This window comes from Mustelus asterias, unplaced genomic scaffold (genome assembly GCF_964213995.1).
Source record: "Mustelus asterias unplaced genomic scaffold, sMusAst1.hap1.1 HAP1_SCAFFOLD_626, whole genome shotgun sequence".
Classification (NCBI taxonomy): domain Eukaryota; kingdom Metazoa; phylum Chordata; class Chondrichthyes; order Carcharhiniformes; family Triakidae; genus Mustelus; species Mustelus asterias.
The window spans coordinates 193,444-213,175 of NW_027590575.1; the positions used below are offsets into that span (position 1 = coordinate 193,444).

General features: G+C 50.0%; 1 protein-coding gene across 1 annotated transcript in view; it reads right to left on the reverse strand.

Annotated features, from left to right (window-relative positions):
* Positions 1-15,633, reverse strand: part of LOC144487159 (tryptophan 2,3-dioxygenase-like) — a 62,369-nt gene extending 46,736 nt beyond the window's left edge. Inside the window, exons 1-2 of the mRNA XM_078205220.1 lie at positions 15,533-15,633; positions 12,117-12,216 (exon numbers count right to left, since the gene is read on the reverse strand). Coding sequence (XP_078061346.1) covers positions 12,117-12,216; positions 15,533-15,567 — 135 coding nt within the window. The 5' untranslated portion in view covers positions 15,568-15,633. The remainder of the gene's footprint in view (positions 1-12,116; positions 12,217-15,532) is intronic.
* Positions 15,634-19,732: the final 4,099 nt, after the last annotated feature.

Here is a 19,732-nt window from a genome sequence, read left to right on the forward strand (position 1 = left end):
GGGGAATTTGAAGAAAAACCTCTTTACCCAGAGGGTGGTGGCGGTCTGGAATGCACTGCCTGGGAGGGTGATGGATGCGGGATGCCTCACATCCTTTAAAAAGTACCTGGAAGAGTACTTGGCATGCCATAATATTCAAGGCTATGGGCCAAGTGCTGACAAGTGGGATTAGGTGGGCAAGTCAGGGCCTTTCATGCATTGGTGCAGGCTTGATGGGCTGAAGGGCCTCTTCTGCACTGTAGTATTATGTGATTCTGTAAACTGAGGGAGAGAGAAATTAGAGTGAGACAGAAAAAAAGGTGATGCTGAGAGAATCAGGCAGAATTTCTGTGAGGATTCTTCAGTTCTTACATGGAAATAGAATCATAGAATAGAATCACAGTGCAGAAGGACGCCATTCGGCCCATCGTGCTTACACCAACAACAATCCCACCCAGGCCCCATCTCTGTAACTCCACATATTTACCCTGCTAATCCCCCTGACGTTAAGGCACAATTTTAGCATGGCCAATCCACCTAACCCACACATCTTTGGACTGTGGGAGGAAACCGGAGCACCCGGAGGAAACCCACGCACACACAGGGAGAACATGCAAACTCCACACAGACAGTCACCCAAAACCGGAATTGAACCCAGGTCCCTGGCACTGTGATGCATGGCAGCAGTGCTAACCACTAAGATAAGGTAGACAGTCAACATCTTTTCCCAAAGGTATGGGTATAGGTTCAAGGTGAGAGGGGAGAGATACATAGAACAGTACAGCACAGAACAGGCCCTTCGGCCCACGATGTTGTGCCGAGCTTTATCTGAAACCAAGATCAAGCTATCCCACTCCCTATCATCCTGGTGTGCTCCATGTGCCTATCCAATAACCGCTTAAATGTTCCTAAAGTGTCTGACTCCACTATCACTGCAGGCAGTCCATTCCACACCCCAACCACTCTCTGCGTAAAGAACCTACCTCTGATATCCTTCCTATATCTCCCACCATGAACCCTATAGTTATGCCCCCTTGTAATAGCTCCATCCACCCGAGGAAATAGTCTTTGAACATTCACTCTATCTATCCCGTTCATCATTTTATAAACCTCTATTAAGTCTCCCCTCAGCCTCCTCCGCTCCAGAGAGAGCAGCCCTAGCTCCCTCAACCTTTCCTCATAAGACCTACCCGCCAAACCAGGCAGCATCCTGGTAAATCTCCTCTGCACTCTTTCCAGCGCTTCCACATCCTTCTTATAGTGAGGTGACCAGAACTGCACACAATATTCCAAATGTGGTCTCACCAAGGTCCTGTACAGTTGCAGCATAACCCCACGGCTCTTAAACTCCAACCCCCTGTTAATAAAAGCTAACACACTATAGGCCTTCTTCACAGCTCTATCCACTTGAGTGGCAACCTTTAGAGATCTGTGGATATGGACCCCAAGATCTCTCTGTTCCTCCACAGTCTTCAGAACCCTACCTCTGACCCTGTAATCCACATTTAAATTAGTCCTACCAAAATGAATCACCTCACATTTATCAGGGTTAAACTCCATTTGCCATTTTTCAGCCCAGCTTTGCATCCTATCTATGTCTCTTTGCAGCCTACAACAGCCCTCCACCTCATCCACTACTCCACCAATCTTGGTGTCATCAGCAAATTTACTGATCCACCCTTCGGCCCCCTCCTCTAAGTCATTAATAAAAATCACAAAGAGCAGAGGACCAAGCACTGATCCCTGTGGCACTCCGCTAGCAACCTGCCTCCAGTCCGAAAATTTTCCATCCACCACCACCCTCTGTCTTCGATCAGATACAGTAAGACGTCTCACAACACTAGGTTAAAGTCCAACAGGTTTATTTGGTAGCAAATACCATAAGCTTTTGGAGCACTGCTCCTTTGTCAGATGGAGTGGAAATCTGCTCTCAAACAGTGCAAACAGACAAAATCAAGTTGCAGAATACTGATTATCATCTCCACATTTCGATCAGATAGCCAGTTACCTACCCAATCGGCCAACTTTCCCTCTATCCCACACCTCCTTACTTTCATCATAAGCCGACCATGGGGGACCTTATCAAACGCCTTACTAAAATCCAGATACAAAAGGGTACAGAGGAGCAATGTTTTCACACAGTGGGCGGTGAGTGTCTGGAACAAGCTGCCAGAGGTAGTAGTAGAGGCGGATATAATTTTGTCTTTAAAAAGCATTTAGACAATTACATGGGTAAGGTGGGTACAGAGGAATATGGGCCAAACACGGGCAACGGGGAATAGCTTCATGGGCAGCTTGGACTAGTTGGGCCAAAGGGCCTGTTTCCATGCTGTAAACCTTTATGACTCTATGACTATGCCACTGTGCCACCCAAATATTAGTGGAAAAGCCAGAGAAATGGCTGCTTATGTCAATTGACCAGAATGCCTGTCCAGATCTGGGGGAATATGGGGAACCCCTGTGAAATTTCAAAGTCAGTCTTTTTCTTCATTTAATGGTTGCAGAATTTTCAACAAAAGTAATTATGGGCAGCAGCATAGCACAGTGGTTAGCACTGCTGCCTCATAACGGCAGGGATCCAGGTTTGATACTGGCCTTGGGTGACTATGTGGAGTTTGCATGTTCTCCCCGTGTCTGTGTGGGTTTCCTTTGGGCGATCCAGTTTCTTCTCACAGTCCAAAGATGTGCATGTAAGGTGGATTGACTGTGCTAAATTGTTCCTTAGTGTCTTAAAATGTGTAGTTTAGGCAAATTAGTGGCGTAAATACATGGGGTTACGGATGAGGGCCTGGGAAAGATACCCTTTCGGAGAGTCGATGCAGACTCGATGGGCTGAATGGTCTCATTCTGCTCTGTAGGGATTCTATGAATCAGATCTGGTACTAGAAATTTTAAGTGCAGAGTCACATTACTTCAGACTAATTATTGTTGAAGGTTTTTAACAAAATGTAAACTTTCTTATTTCTTCCTCTTCTCATTATATTGTTATCCTATACTCTTTATTTCACTTTGTGTACACATTATACATGGAATTAAAATTTATAAACTTAAACTCTCTGATTTAGAATCTGTGGTGGCAGTTTTAACCACCAGAAATGGCTGGCTTGTGGTCAGGCTTGATGTAACATTTTGACTCTCAAAATTGACTCTAAACTGACTCATTTCTGAGTTTAATGAAGACAGGACACAGGGTAAGATGATGATTTAAATATGATAATGAGCCTGAGACCCAATTTTTATCTTGCCTCCCAGTCTTAACCATGGTTGGCCCAGGCCTCAGGAAACCCAACAGCTCAAGGGGGTTTCAAGTGCCTTTACAGCACTGCTTGTGGGTCAGGAGGAGCTGTAGCGTTTGCCTCTGGCCCACTAAGCTCATCATGCATTTCAAGCCTTCATAAGAGGAATATGGCAACACAAACATGTTCCTTACCCCAGGAATCACTTGAAGAGGTATTCACTCACTCCTGATGTGAACTTAGGACTATCTCTACTCACCCACTCCTGATGTGAATCTAGACTGTACCTACTCACTCCTGATGTGAACCTAGGAATGTCTCTACTGTGACCAGTTGGCTCCAGATTGAGGACTTTGACTTTCAATCAGTTCCCCATTGCCCTCATAACTGAACACTACACTTTCTCCAGTTCCACCTCTCCCCCTTCCTGAGTCTTTCTAAAACCCTTCCCTCTTGTACTGCACTGACACTCACCCGTCGACCCCCACCTTGCTATTCCAGAGCTTGCGTACATCCCATTCCATTCATACATGTGGTATCCCATTCATCACCTTGTTTGTCGACATTTCAGTTTCCTTTGTCAGGTTGCATCTTCCTACGCCTCGGCTCCTCTCTGTCTGCCATTCTTTCTCCCTCCCCTGATGGTTTTCCAACTCCTCCTGCTCCTTTTCCCATCCATGTCAGTCAACTGCATCTATTTACTTTCAGCCCCGAGGGGTCACTTATGAAGTTGGCTCGCAACCCCACTGATGTTGCCATGGTCCCCCTGCCATCTGTCTGCTGTCCTCCCCCACATAACGGCGTACAGCTGCAATCACTTAGGGCAAGTCATGTGCTTGGAGGCTCCATGTCGGAGGGGACCAGAATCACACCATAAGAAAGAATACAGATGGTAAAAATATTAAATCAGTTTTTCACTTTGATATTTACCAAGGGAATAGAGCATCCATGTATTTTAACCTAGGGAACAGATAACAGGGGAATTTTTCCACATTTTAAATAATTTATTAGAAAAAGGTTTAGGGAGCAATTTTCCGAAAAAAAAAATGAAGTGCCGTTTCCTGCCCGTTTTTTGGGCGTACTTAGTGGGATGAATTTCCGGCACTCTGTGCTCCACAGAGTCCGCTGAGGGATTTATTCTAGTAAGGGGGTCAGGGCCTAATCCTGCCCAAGAGGCTGGCATCAGCACGCTAAGTGGGCCACTGCGCATGCTACGATCTGTCAGTAGGGAGAATGGCGCATGCATGCTGCCAACCACCACCACCAGCACCCCCCACCTCCCCCCCGCCCCCCCCATCACCGGCTTCTGATCGTCCAATGACTTTACCTGGGCCCCCCTCTCCCTCCCATACCGATCACTGACATCCCTAATCCCACCGCCCCCCCCCCCCCCCCTCCACCCCCCACCCACCCCCACAGGCCACCTCCAATTGCCAGCCACCCAGGGCCAGCCCAGACCCCACCCCTCCCCAAAACTAGCCTGATATTCCTCCCCCACTATGGCCAGCCCTGACCCTCACCTCCCAATGGCCAGCCTTGATCGCTCTCGCCAGCCTCGATCGCTCTCCTCCCTCCTATGCCCACCGATCCCTAATGCAGAGTGGCAATGGGTGCCCCCCCCACCTCTGATTGCTGCCACCCCCAGTAGGCCCTGCCCACTCAGGCCCTGTCACCTTGGTACTACTAGGCTGGCTGGCACTGCCAGGGTGCCAGGGTGGCACTACCCAAGGGGCACCCTCTGCCTCGACCTCCTGGGGCAGCCTCAACGGCCTCTGTCCCCACCAGCAATGTGATCACGCCTGCTTTAATCTCCGCTGGTGTGAATCTCTCCTGGCAGGGGGAAACATTCGCAAGCCCGGACGATACTGTCCCAGGCTCACTAATGATATGAAAATTGAGATTTCCATTCTGTAATCAGCTTCACGCTGGAAATCAACATGAGGCTGATTACACTGGAAAAAAAGAGCCTGGGAAAGTCGCAATCGGCTGGATGCCGGCCGTGAATCCTGTTACAGTCCCCCTGCTGGCATTTCCTGGCCGACTACGTTACTGAAGCAGCGCAGTGAGCTGCAAAAATCACACCCTGTGGGCCCGATTTTACCATTTTCATTCAAAGTGCTGAATCTGGGCGCAATTCAGATCCGACTTGGAAATCTGCTTTCAGGCACTCCCATTCACACTTAGCCTGAAAAAAAAATCGTGAGTCTGAATTGTGGGGCTTAGTGCGCCTGACACGATTGGAGCTCTGAACTGCGCATGCGCAGTTAGAAAAAAAATTGAAAATCGCGCTCCTGTCACATCGCTCCCGGGCCAGATAATGCCTTCCCTCTATCCCCCCACAGACATTGCCCCAATCCCACAACATTACAGACCCACCTATCCCCCCACCTCTGCCACCCAGAACAATCGCGGCCCCATCCCCCTTTCCCCTCCACCAATCTCAGGCAGAGTGGCAGCGGGCCCCCCCCTTTCTCCCACTGATCTCAGGCAGAGAGATCCACCCTCCTCCCTCCACCCTACAGATATCAGGCAGAGTGATCCCCCTCATCCCCATCCCGGACCCTCCCACACAAGGCCCCATCTCCTCTGGACTCCGATGGTTGTGTGACACCTCTCTCTCTCTCCCCTGTCACTAATCATTGAGGCACTCATCCACCGCCACCACACATGCCCCCCCCCCCACCCCCCCCCACCCCCCCACTCCCCCCCACTCCCGCCCACCCCCCCACACACCCCCACCCCCCCCACCCCCCCCCACCCATCCCCCTGCCCCTGCCCCCCCCCCCCCTGCCCCTGGCCCCCCCACCCTCTCCCCAGCAGCACAAGTGCTCACTTGCTTCCCCTCAATGCTAACAAGCAGACTGCATGGAACCTGCTGGAATGCTCTGTCAAACCGCCTGCAGCTGATCTGCCCGAACGAGGGCCAGCTCCATAAAAAAACTCAAGAATGGACAGGCAGGCAGTGCAGGGAGAAAATGAGCTCACGACCATCTCCCCGATTTTCTGAGGACGACTTGGGGAGGCTGCTGGAGCAGCAGAGGCGAGGTGGGACACCCTCTTCCTCCCAGGGGGACGCAGACCCAGGGGGACTGGTGGCAATGCGGCCTGGGAGGAAGTCGCCACCTCGATCAGTGCCAGGGCAGTGGCCCCCCCGAACCGCGAAGCAATGTTGGAAAAAACTCAATGACCTCATCTGTGCAGCAAGGGTGAGTGCCGAACCCCATTTCGCATGTTCCCCCATATCTCCCCCAGATCCTCCCATTCCCAGCACCTGTATGCTTCCAGCTCCTGACCCCCAAGCACCTCCTTCCTTTCCCCCCAATGAGCCCCATTTGTTTGCCCTCTAAGGATCACAACCTGAGTCTCTGCATGAGACACGCCACCATTTATTTCATGGCTCCTTCTGTCTCCACAGAAGAAGACCGAGCACAACACACATGAGAGGGCGAAGACAGGGGATGGTGAGCCAGACCTTTGGGTCCTCACCCCCTTCGAGGAGTGGGCGCTGGAGCTCTCCAGAGAAGGGGAGACGCGGGCTGTCAGTGACAGCATGGTCCGGCTGCCGTCCAGACGTGAGCACCTGTCATTCCTACACTCACATTGAGGCAACTTCTTGGGGGCACGAGTTTCGGGTGCAAGGGGCAAGGTGTAAAGGAGATGTACGAGGCATGTTTATTTGCATAGAGAGGGTAGTGGGTGCCTGGAACTCACTGCCGGGGGAGGTCGTGGATGCAGAAACAATAGGGACATTTAAGGGGCATCTCTACAGCTATCTGAATGGAATGGGAATAGAGGCATATGACCCCTGGAAGGATAGGGTCAAACAAATCAGATGGACAGCCTGGTCGCTACAGGGTTGGAGGGCCGAAGGGCCTGTTCCTGTGACGTAATTTTCTGGGTTCATTGTCCCATGTTCAATGGAGACATGTGTTTGGCATCCTGGATTCCTCTCCCTCCCTTGCACTTAACCTTGTGTCCTGTGTTGCAGGGACAGATCCTGTCACCCCGGGGCCTTCTGGACCGCAGGCCCCGGCTACAGCTCCCACCCATCCTGAGAATGATAGCTCGGACGAGTCCTCGGAGGATATGGGGGAAGGGACCTCTGAGGGTGGCACCGTTTATCCATCAGCTTGTACCTCACAAATCACCATCGCAGAAACTGACACATCGGTGGGTCCAGTTAGTGTTGAGGCTTCTGGGTCACAATCTGGTGAGCACGACACATCTGCTGATGTACATCGGGTGGCGGAGGGAACGTCCAAGGCCTCTTGCATGCAGGGGCCAGCCGGAGACGAGGACTTAGCTGGCCCCAGGCTACATGCTGGTCCTCTGAGATTGCTACTCCCTCAGCTGCTGGAGATGCAACAACAGAGCAAGGGAATGCAGGAGGGGCTGACAGCCACACTGGACCAACTGTGAGACTACTGGGAGAAGTCCCAAAGCTTTCAGGTGGACCAGCTATTGCCTGTCTTGCGTGCTTTCCAGGCCAACACTGCAAGTGTGCCGTCTGCAGTGGAAAGCCTGGGGCAGAGGATCCTCACCATGGGCCGAGTCACAGCAGGCCACAGCGGAGGGACTGAGCAGGCTTCTCGAGATTCTGAGGCCCATGGCTGAGAGGCTCGAGAGCTTGCAGGAGACCTAGCGGGACAGCGCTGAGACACAGCGGGCAGTGGCAGCAACCCTTGTGAAGGTGGCCCAGTCTCAGAGGGCCACGGCTGAGGGCTTGCAGAGTGTGGGCCAGTCCCAGAGGGCCACGGCTGAGGGCTTGCAGAGTGTGGGCCAGTCCCAGAGGGCACTTGCTGCGGCCGTTGAGAGATGTCCCATGACTCAAGTGGCCATCGTGGAGGGGACGACCACCATGGGTAGGACACAGATGGTCCTCCAGGACTGGCAGTGCCAGGTGACACCGGAGCTTCTGGTCCTCACTGCAGAAGCACCAGTGTCCCATGGAGTGACCCAGGGGCCAAAAGGGACTCCAAGGGAGGAGGAAGGACTCGAGCCCACGCCGGGGCCTTCCAGCCAGGAGACTGTGGCTATGGCAACACCTTCTGACTCCCCCCTTCCTGACACCAGGGCATCTCAGGGGCAGCAGGATGAAGAGGGTATCATGGAAACATCCCAGACACCTGGAAGCAGGCCAGGGTCCTCAAGGTCCAGGGCCTCCAGAGGACGCCCGCCATGCGCATCACAGGCCACGGGGTGAGGTAGGCAGCTGGCCCCCTCCACCTCCGATGTACATTCTGGGGAGTCACTGAGACGTAGTGGTAGGCCACGTAAGGTTAGGAAGCTGTGCTTGCACTGAGATGGCACGGGTGAAGGGCTGCACTAGTTAGACAGAAATGTAAGCACCTTAACATTTTATTTTCACAAGTTTTAAAGTTACAACAGCTTATCTGAACGTCTTTATTGTAAATAAATGTTTTTTCTCAACAACCACCTACGAACAAGTTATCTCGAATGTGATTCCTGCCCCATTGACGATCACCCGATGGATGCCTCATGGTGATATCAGTTGGGGAGGCCCCTCAATGCAGTGTCACTGTGAAAAGGAAGCCATTGGTCTCTCATACCCTACGAGTGACTACCTCCCGCCCCAGGGCCCTGTATGGGGGTTTTGGATCCCTTATCCACTAGACAGACGTGGGCCCAGGTGCCAGCGTGCATGTGGAGCTCAGGTGACAATGTGCAGGATAAATGGAAGGCATTTTGGGGAGGCGGGGGGGGGGGGGGGGGGGGGTGCGGGGGGGGCGTGGGATGGAACCCACCATCATCATCCCCTAGCAACTGAACCACCTGGTTATCAGAGCCTCCCTTGCTGCCCTCACATGCCTCAGCTGAGATGTCAGCTCTCCACCACCTGGCTGGTTTTCCAAGGCATTCTCTTCCTCCTCTTCCTCTTCCTCCTCCTCCTGCTGGTCATCATCCCCAGTGACGGCCGGCTGGTCATCCTCCACGTCCTCTTCCTCTTCCAAGAGGTCACCTCACTGCAGAGCCAGATTGTGCAAGGCACAGCACACCATCACTATGCCGGAGGAGATCAGGGGGCTGTACTGGAGGGCCCCTCCAGATCGGTCCAGGCACCGGAATCACATCTTGAGGAGCCCAATGCACCTCTCTACTGCCGCGCGGGTGGTTACATGGGCCTCATTATAGCGGGTCTCCGCCTCGGTCACAGGCCTCCGCACAGGTGTCATCAGCCATGTCCGAAGCGGGTAATCCATATCACCCAGGAGCCACCCCCACAGCCTGGGCTCCTCCTCAAATGCTTCCAGGATGTCCGAGCTCCTGACTATGAAGCTGTCATGCACGCTGCCTGGGTGTCTGGCGCAGACGTGCATGATGGTCATATTGTGGTCGCACACAATTTGTACATTCAGGGAGTGGAACTCCTTCCTATTAATGAATCATCGTGGATTCTGTAGGGGGGCCCTGAGGGCGACATGGGTGCAGTTGATGGCCCACTGCACATTCGGCATCCCCTCAATTGCAACAACCCCGCAGCCCGGGCTTCCTGATGGGCCTGGTCCAGGTTGAATTTGATGTACTGCCCAGCCCGGGCATACAGGGCTTCAGTGACCTGCTTGACACAGGTGTGGACTGAAGACTGGGAGATGCCACAGACATCTCCGCTCGGGCTCTGGAAGGAGCCAGTCGCATAGAAGTTCAGAGCAGCTGTCAATCTGACAGCCACTGAGAGTGGGTGCACCCCCCGCCCCCAGGTGCCAGGTCCTGCAACAGGTTGCACAGGTGTCGCATGGTGTCCTTTCGGAGTCATAGAGGTCGGCGGCATACGGTGTTCAACATCTCCTCGAAGGACACTCATGCATGGGACTGCCGGGGTCTCTGCTCCCTCCTTCTCCTATGCCCCTGCTCTGGGTGAATGGCGACTACCTCCTGCCTCTGGTGGTCGTCTCCCTCCGGTCCTGCAAGTGGTAAGGTCCGGGCCTCCTGGGCCCGCAATTCTTCCTCCAGTTCATCCTCCTCAGCTCCAGCAGCAACCAAAAGAACAGCAAGATCGATTGGTTGCATTGCAAAAGCCATCTCGTCACTCTGAAGGGGGTGGGGGGGGGGGGGAGGGTGAGGTGGAGATGAACAAATGTGGAAGTCATGCAACGCTGCTTGCCCCTCCATGCCCCCCAGCCACATGCTCCCCACAATCACAGCCCTCCCCAAGCCCCCCAATCCCCCCAGCCACATGCTCCCACAATCACAGCCCTCCCCAAGCCCCCCAATCCCCCCAGCCACATGCTCCCACAATCACAGCCCTCCCCAAGCCCCCCAATCCCCCCAGCCACATGTTCCCCACAATCACAGCCCCCCCATGCCCCCTAATCCCCCCAGCCACATGCTCCCCACAATCACAGTCCTCCCCAAGCCCCCCAATCCTCCCAGCCACATGCTCCCCACAATTACAGCCCCACCATGCCCCCCAATCCCCCCAGCCACATGTTCCCCACAATCACAGCCCCCCCATGCCCCCTAATCCCCCAGCCACATGCTCCCCACAATCACAGCCCCCCCCCATGCCCCCCAATCCCCCCAGCCACATGCTCCCCACAATCACAGCCCCCCCCCATGCCCCCCAATCCCCCCAGCCACATGCTCCCCACAATCATAGCTCCTGGTAAAGTTGAGAGGCTGCAGCAGTGCTATCTGCAAGGGCTTTGTGCACATCCTTCAGCCTGAAGTGAGCTGAGTGTGCTAGGACGCAGCAACACTGCAAGACCCGAGGTCAGTGCTGAGACCCGGGTCTGTGCTGCAAGACAAACATCAGAGACCCTGCAGAGTAACAGCCCACCCCCCAACACACTCGCAAAGCCGCCACCGACCCGAGACAGAAAATGGCCGCAACAACAGAGAGCCGTCGGACGCCATGCATTTACTTCCTCGCCAACCCACACTGATGAAGCACCCGAATCAGACTTTTATTTAGCATGTCCATTTTGGCCCAATTCCACTGTAACTACATGTTACAGTGTAGTTACACTGGCCCGAGACTCCTCCCTTTCCACCAGAGCGAGGTATAAATGTGATGGTCCTTCCTCCTCGCCTCAGTCTAGACCAGGTCAGCTACAAGGGTGTGCTCCTGTTCTTTGTGAATAAAAGCCTGTTAATTTCACTCACTCACTGGAGTCTTCGTATCGTGATTGATAGTGCATAATCCGGATTGGCGAAAGTGATGGTAAAGGGGGAAATGCTGATAAAGTTGGGCGGGCAGTTCAAATGCAAATACATTTGTGTCTTCATAGAAACCCTACAGCACAGAAAGAGGCCATTCGGCCCATCGAGTCTGCACCAACCATAATCCCACCCAGGCCCTACCCCCATATCCCTACATATTTACCCACTAATCCCTGTAAGCTACGCATCTCAGGACACTAAGGGCAATTTTAGCATAGCCAATCAACCTAACCCGCACATCTTTGGACTGTGGGAGGAAACCGGAGCACCCGGAGGAAACCCACGCAGACACGAGGAGAATGTGCAAACTCCACACAGACAGTGACCCAAGCCGGGAATCGAACCCAGGTCCCTGGAGCTGTGAAGCAGCAGTGCTAACCACTGTGCTACCGTGCCGCCCCTAAATCGACGTTGCGCCCGTTTCGGGCGCGAATCGGATCGCGGCCGTTCCTGGGCCTCGGTAAAGTGGCCATCTGCGCAGACGCGGATCACATTAATGGCCTCACGCCCGACTTTACCATGTTTTCGCGCCCGAAAACGGGTGCAACGCAATGGTAAAATCGGGCCCTTAGTGTCAGAAGTCTGGTATTTTGCTGATGCAATTCCTCTGTTTAAGAAGGGGGACAGAACATACCAGGAAATTATAGATTCATCACCTTAATTTCAGTCACAGGAAAAATAATAGTATCCTGACTAAAAGGAGTGAATCCATAAACATACCTGCAGATAGGTCCCGTATATTATACCTCCTTTACTGGCTTTGTTTGTTCCATCTTGTGATCCATCACAATTATCGTGCAGGTCTGAAGGAAATGCATGTCTGAAAGAAAATTGCTACAAATGAATATAATGTGGTGATCCATTTCATAATGGGATATTCTTCTGAAAAATGGGTATTCTATTCAATTGATTCGACTTCCCTTTCCTCTCAAGTCCCTAAAGATATTGTTGCCTCATAAACCCATTCCCATCTTTTCTGGAACTCCAATCAGTTTTCCATTCCAGACACAGTACCAAAACAGCTCTCATCAAAGTCACAAGACTTTGGTAAATTTATTTTGGTAAATCACAAGGTAAATTTTCCCGCCTTGTCTTTCTGTACATTGTCTTTCTTTGCAGCCTTTGAAATGATTAACCACACCTACTCCAAAGCCTCTTTCCTGTTATTAGGCTGGTGTGGGACTGCACTCACAACATTCCACTCTTATCTATCTAATCGCAGGTAGAGAATCACTTGCAATAGCTTTTTTTCCGGCCTGTACACAGTACTTTGGGCAGCACTGCTGTCTCACAGTGCCAAGGACCTGGGTTCGATTCCCAACTTGGGTCACTGTCTGTGCAGAGTTTGCACATTCTCCCCATGTCTGTGTGGGTTTCCTCCGGGTGCTCCGGTTTCCTCCCACAGTCCAAAGATGTGCGGGTTAGGTGGATTGATCATGCTGAAGTGCCCCTAAGTGTCAGGGGGACTAGCTAGGGTAAATGCATGGGGTGATGAGGATAGGGCCTGGGTGGGATTGTGGTTGGTGCAGACTCGATGGGCCAAATAGCCTACTTCTACATTGTAGGATTCTATGATTCTAGTATGATACACCATTATCTATGGGGTCCCCTAAGGATCTATCTCGGCCTCTCCTATTTATCGTCTACATGTGGCCCCTTGGCAACATTATCTGAAGACACAGTGCTATATTTCCCCCGTACACTGATGTTACCCAGCTCTACTTCATCCCCAGATCTCTTGAGTCCTACACTGGTCAATTATCAGACAGAGACTGAGTTCTGGATCACCTCAAGATTTTGGGGGCTGCATGTAGAAGCCAGCTGAGACTGCATTGGAATAGTCAATTATCAGACAGCTTATCTGATGCCCAGTATCAGATGAGCAGAAATTTCCTCCAACTAAATATTGAAAAGACTGAAACTATTGTTTTCAGTTGCTGCTCCAAACTCATATCTGAACTCAAGATGGGCTTCGAATCGTATATTCGCGCCATCACTAAGAGTGCCTAAATTCTACCTTTGGAAGATTGCCCAACCTTGCTTCTGTCTCAGCTCATCTGCTGTTGAAACCTTCGTCATGCCTTGGTTACCGCGAGACTTGACTATTCCGATGCAGTCTTAGCTGGCTTCTACATGCAGCCCCCAAAACCTTGAGGTGATCCAGAACTCAGGGGGCCGAATTTACCAACTCGGGACTGAGTGCCGGGTCTGGTCGTCAAACGGATCCAAACCCGGCAGCCGCGCCCCAGCGCGTCCAAATGCCTTTTTTTGGCGCCGGTCTAGTGGGCGGGGCTTAGCTCTGCTGGCATGGACATGGATGGGGGGATATACATTTTGAAATATTATCCCAGATTTTGGACTGTCAGGTTTTTAGTTCCTGTGATTATAACGTTGACACTATCTTCCAAAGGGAATTCCTCTAATTCTGTGCAATGTTCAGATTAGAAAATGATGACAAATGGTGCAAGGCTGCTCAAGAGGCAGGGGTGCCCGAATCTTGCCCTGCCTTTCCCTGGGGGAGGAGGGCAGGGATGGAGAAGGGAAGTGATGTGTCTGTCCCTGGGGCGGGGGGGGGGGGGGGGGGGCGGAAGGAGAAGGGGAGTGACGTGTCTGCCTTTCCCTGCGGGGGGTAGGCGCTGCCAGTCTGCGGCCGATCCCTCCTCCCCACTGGAGGAGGGATGCGAGGAGGGATGCGAGGAGGGATTCCCCCCCCTGCCCCCAGGGGCAGACATGCATTTAAATCATCGAGCCAGCTGATTCGGGCGCGCACCGGAGCCGCGCCCGGATCGGCCATTGGTAAAGGCGCGATCTGCTCAGAATCAGGTGCAGATTGCGTTTTAGGCCTGACACCCAACTTTACCGCGATTTTCGGGCGCGAAGTTTTGGTAAAATCGGGCCCTCCGTCTAAACTCACGGTAAGACCCATTCCCTTCTAACCCCTGAGATCATTGACTTACAATTGGCTCAAGGTCAAGCAGTGGCTTGATTTTAAAATTCATATCCTTGTTTTGAGATCTCTGTAATCTTCTCCAGCAGTACAATCTTCTGAGATACCTGTGCTCCTTTAATTCTGATCTCTTGGAGCAGAATATTATAGGGAGGGGGTGCTGAAGAAAGTTGGCTTCGAGCCAATCTGCTCCACATTGGCCCTCCCAATGTGTTGCAGGTGGGCTATTCACAACAGAGTGGGACTTCTGCTCCTCATTCAGTAGGATGTGTCACCCACTTCCCCACCACCACCACCACAACCATGGAAGCTGCAAGCTAATCCAGTTGGCTGGCAGCTCCCTCTGTCACAGTAGTACCAAGAGCGCATTGGTGGGTACTGCCCGGACTGCGACACAGTAGTAAGAGAAGGCCCAATGGATCCCTGGAAACAGCCATATAGCGGTCTCATGCAGTGAGGGTTTGGGCAAGTTAGGGAGGGGGGGTGAGGAGTTGAGGTTGGTGTGCTTAAGTCAGGTTGGACGAAAGGGTAGGTTCTATCTTGGGGGAACTGGCCCCAATTACACTTCCTTTTCATCCCGAGAAGAATTATCTTTAAAAATCCCTACCTATTCATGCCTGAATGACAGCACGAATTATTTTAGAGCGCGAACAGCATATTATGGGGGCTCAGATGGCTTAGTGACAAGACCAATTGGCCCTTGATTATCTATTTAAACATGAATTTGCCAATTTCTGGAATTTCCTCCCTATCCTTTGCCATCTCTCTATCTCACTTTGCTCCTTTAAAACAGTTCTTAAAAGCAGCCTCTTTGACCAAGGTTTGGATCATTTGGCCTGATATCGTCGCATTTGGTTCAGTGTCACATGTTGTTTTTTAATGCTTGAGATGTTTCATTACATTAAAGGCACTCTATAAATGTAAGTTGTTTTTGTTGATTGTCTGTGCCAACACAACAAATTAGAGGTGCCCAACTCTTGCCCCTTAACTGAAAAGAACCAAATCAAAGCCAGTTAATGATGATTTATTTCCATGTTTGATTTTCCTCAGAAAATACACCTATAGCCATCAACATTGAGGTCCAAAAATGCACAATTACCAAAAAATATAGCAGTTAAAATTGAGCAGATATATTTTAAAGGTTTTTAAAATTACAGTCTCAAATGTTTAAGCTTAAAATAAAACTTACAGCGATTTACTCCCTCGGAATGGGCAACCACTCATGATCTCGCTTTCTCACCCAGTCCCACACCGATTCTTCTTGTTCTTGCTGCTGTTTCAACAGATTTGTGTAAATAATTCCTTTTTTCTGTTTAAAAAGGGGCTTGCCAATCTGTTCTGACCAATCAATGGCAGAACTGCAATCTCTGTATGGAGGTAAAATTTGTTATGCAATTATTAAGAGAAAGACAAGTTACCCAAAGTTCAGTCATTACCCAGAATACCCACAAAAATAAAGTTATTGACAGATACTTTAACATAGGTAGAACATGTATGATCAGCCTTCTCCTGTTCTAAGTTCAAACCTGTGAACTTAGGCCAGAAAAGGGAAGAAAATGCATGAGAATACCACCATCTGCAGGTTCCCCCCCAAGACCCCCACTATCTTAACTTGGAATCATTTCACACTGCATTCATTGTTATTGGGTCAAAGTATTGGAACTTCCTTCCCAACAGTACTTGGACTGCAGCCGTTCAAGAAGGCCTCACCACCACCTTCTCATGAGTAATTAAAGATCCATAACTAATATTGGCCCTTTGATTTGATTAATTATTGTCACATATATTGGGTTACAGTGAAACATATTATTTCTTGCGCACTATACAGACAAAGCATACTGTTCATAGGGTACATAGGGGAGAAGGAAAGAAGAGGGTGCAGAATATAGTGTTACAGTCATAGCTAGTGTGTAGAGAAAGATGAACTTTATATAATCTGGACAAATGTGAGATAATGCATTTTGGAAGGTCTGACACAGATAGGAAATATACAGTAAATGGCAGAACCCTTAAGATAGACAGAGAGATTTGACTGTACTGGTACACAGGTCACTGAAAGTGGCAATGCAGGTGGAGAAGGTAGTCAAGAAGGCATACGGCATACTTGCCTTCATCAGCCGGGGCATTGAGTTTAAAAATTGCCAAGTCATGTTGCAGATTTATAGAACCTTAGTTAGGCCGCAGTTGGAATAAGTGTTCAATTCTGGTCGCCACACTACCAGAAGGATGTGGAGGCTTTGGAGAGGGTACAGAAAAGATTTACCACGATGTTGCCTGGTATGGAAGGTATTAGCTCTGAGGAGAGGTTGGAGAAACTTGGTTTGTTCTCACTGGAATGACAGAGGTTGAGGGACGACCTGATAGAAGTCTACAAGATTATGAGGGGCATGGACAGAGTGGATAGTCAGAAGCTTTTTCCCACGGTGGAAGAGTCAATTACTGGGGGGCATAGGTTTAAGGTGCGAGGGGCAAGGTTTAAAGGAAATGTACGAGGCAAGTTTTTTTACACAGAGGGTGATGGATGCCTTGATCTCGCTGCCGGAGGAGGTAGTGGCAGTAGATACGATAGTGCCTTGTAAAGGGCGCCTTGACAAATACATGAATAGGATGGGAATTGAGGGATATGGTCCCCGGAAGGGTAGGGGTTTTAGTTCAGTCGGGCAGCATGGTCGGTGCAGGCTTGGAGGGCTGAAGGGTCTGTTCCTGTGCTGTAATTTTCTTTGTTCATATAATGTAGGCCCATTCAAAAGTCTGATGGCAGCAGAGAAGAAGCTGTTCTGGAGTCAGTTGGTACATGATCTCAGACTTTTGTATCTTTTTCCCGACGGAAGAAGGTGGAAGAGAGTATGTCCGTGCTGTATGGGGCTCCTCGATTATGTTGGCTGCTTTTCCGAGGCAGCAGGAAATGTAAACAGCATCAATGGATGGGAGGTTGGTTTGCATGATGGATTGGGCTATGTTCATAACCCTTCATAGTTTCTTGTGGTCTTGGTCAGATCAGGAGCCATACCAAGCTGTGATACATCCAGAAAGAATGCTTTCTATGGTGCATCTGTAAAGATTGATGAGAGTCATAGCAAACATGCCGCACTTCCTTAGCCTCCTGAGAAAGTAGAGGTGTTGGTGGGCTTTCTTAACTATAACGTCAGAGTGGAGGGACCAGGACAGGTTATTGGTGATCTGGACCATTTCCATTTCATACCCGTTAACGTAGACAGGGACATGTCCTCCATTACACTTTCTTAAGTAGATGACTATCTGCTTCGTTTTACTGACAATGAGGAAGAGCTTATTGTCATTCCACCATTTCATCAGATTCTCTATCCCTTTCCTGTATTCTGTCCCATCATTGCTTGACATCCACACGACGGTGTCATCAGCAAACTTGAAAATGATGTGGAGATGTCGGTGTTGGACTGGGGTGGGCACAGTAAGAAGTCTCACAACACCAGGTTAAAGTCAGGTGAGTGATCACACCTAATGAAGGAGCAGCGCTCCAAAAGTTCATGATACCAAATAAACCTTTGGACTTTAACCTGGTGTTGTGAGACTTCTTACTGAAACTTGAAAATGGGGTTGGAGAGGAATTTGGCCACACAGTCATAAGTGTATAGGGTGTATAATAATGGGCTGAGGACACAGCCTTGCATAGCAAGTGATGCCCACATGCCGGCTAAAAAAAAAGTTAAAGTTTAGTTTCTTACCACATTGAACTTGATAGCTGAACACAAACATGCACCAGACTGTTCAGGTACAGCGATTTCAACATTTAAATTCCCCTCTTTCCCTCCACTGCCTATTAACAAGCTCTCCAAGCAGCTTAATGGGCTGTCATTTGGAGGGGAGGTATTCCCTGTTTCCCCCCCACCCTCCATGAAAATCGTCACTAGAGAAAGAGTAGGGCCCATTAAGGACCACCATGGTAAATTGTTTACGGAATCAGAGGACATAATGAATACTTTGTGTCAGTGTTCACTAGTGAGGGAGATGATGTGGGTATAGAAATCAGGGAGAAGGACTGCTACATAATTGAAGAATTTAACATAGACAGAGAGGAGTCAATTTATATTAATGATTTGGATGAGAATATAGGGGGCATGGTTACTAAGTTTGCAGATGACACCAAGATTGGAGGCATGGTGGACAGTGAGGAAGGTTATCTCCAATTGCAGTGGGATCTTGATCAATTGGGCCAGTGGGCTGACGAATGGCAGATGGAGTTTAATTTAGACAAATGCAAGGTAATGCATTTTGGTAGATTGAACCAGGGCAGGACTTACTCAGTTAATGGTAGGGCATTGGGGAGAGTTACAGAACAAAGAGATCTCGGGGTACATGTTCATAGCTCCTTGAAAGTCGAGTCACAGGTGGACAGAGTGGTGAAGAAGGCATTCGGCATGCTTGGTTTCATCGGTCAGAACATTGAATATGGGAGTTGGGACGTCTTGTTGAAGTTGTACAAGACATTGGTAAGGCCACACTTGGAATACTGTGTGCAATTCTGGTCACCCTATTATAGAAAGGATATTATTAAACTAGAAAGAGTGCAGAAAAGATTTACTAGGATGCTACCGGGACTTGATGGATTGAGTTATAAGGAGAGGCTGAATAAACTGGGACTTTTTTCTCTGGAGCGTAGGAGGCTGAGGGGTGACCTTATAGAGGTCTATAAAATAATGAGGGCCATAGACAAGGTAGAAAGTCAATATCTTTTCCCAAAGGTAGAGGAGTCTAAAACTAGAGGGAATAGGTTTAAGGTGAGAGGGGAGAGATAGAAAAGTGTCCAGAGGGGCAATTTTTTCACACAGTGGGTGGTGAGTGTCTGGAACAAGCTGTCAGAGGTAGTAGTAGTGGTGGGTACAATTTTATCTTTTAAAAAGCATTTAGATACTTACATGGGTACGATGGGTATGGAGGGATATGGGCCAAATGCGGGCAATTGGGATTAGCTATGGGTTTTTTTTAAAAAGGGCGGCATGGACAAGTTGGGCCGAAGGGCCTGTTTCCATGCAGTAAACCTCTATGACTCTATGAGGAGATTTTGCGTGATCTTGCAGATTTAAAAGTAGATACATTTCCAGGGTTGGATGAAATGTATCCCAAGCTGTTGATTGAGGCAAGGGAGGAAATAGCAGGAATACTGACAATAATTTTCAATTCCTCGCTGCCCATAGGAGAGGTGCTGGAGAACTGGAGGCAAGAAACTACAAACCAGTCAGTCTAACCTCAGTGGTGGGGAAACTATGGGAAGTAATTCTGAGAGACAGAATTAATCTACATTTAGAGAGGCAGGGATTAATCAACAACAGTCAGCATGGCTTTGCTAAGGGAAGTCATGTCTGACCAACTTGACTGATTTTTTTCAAAAATATTCCAAGTGTTGAATTTG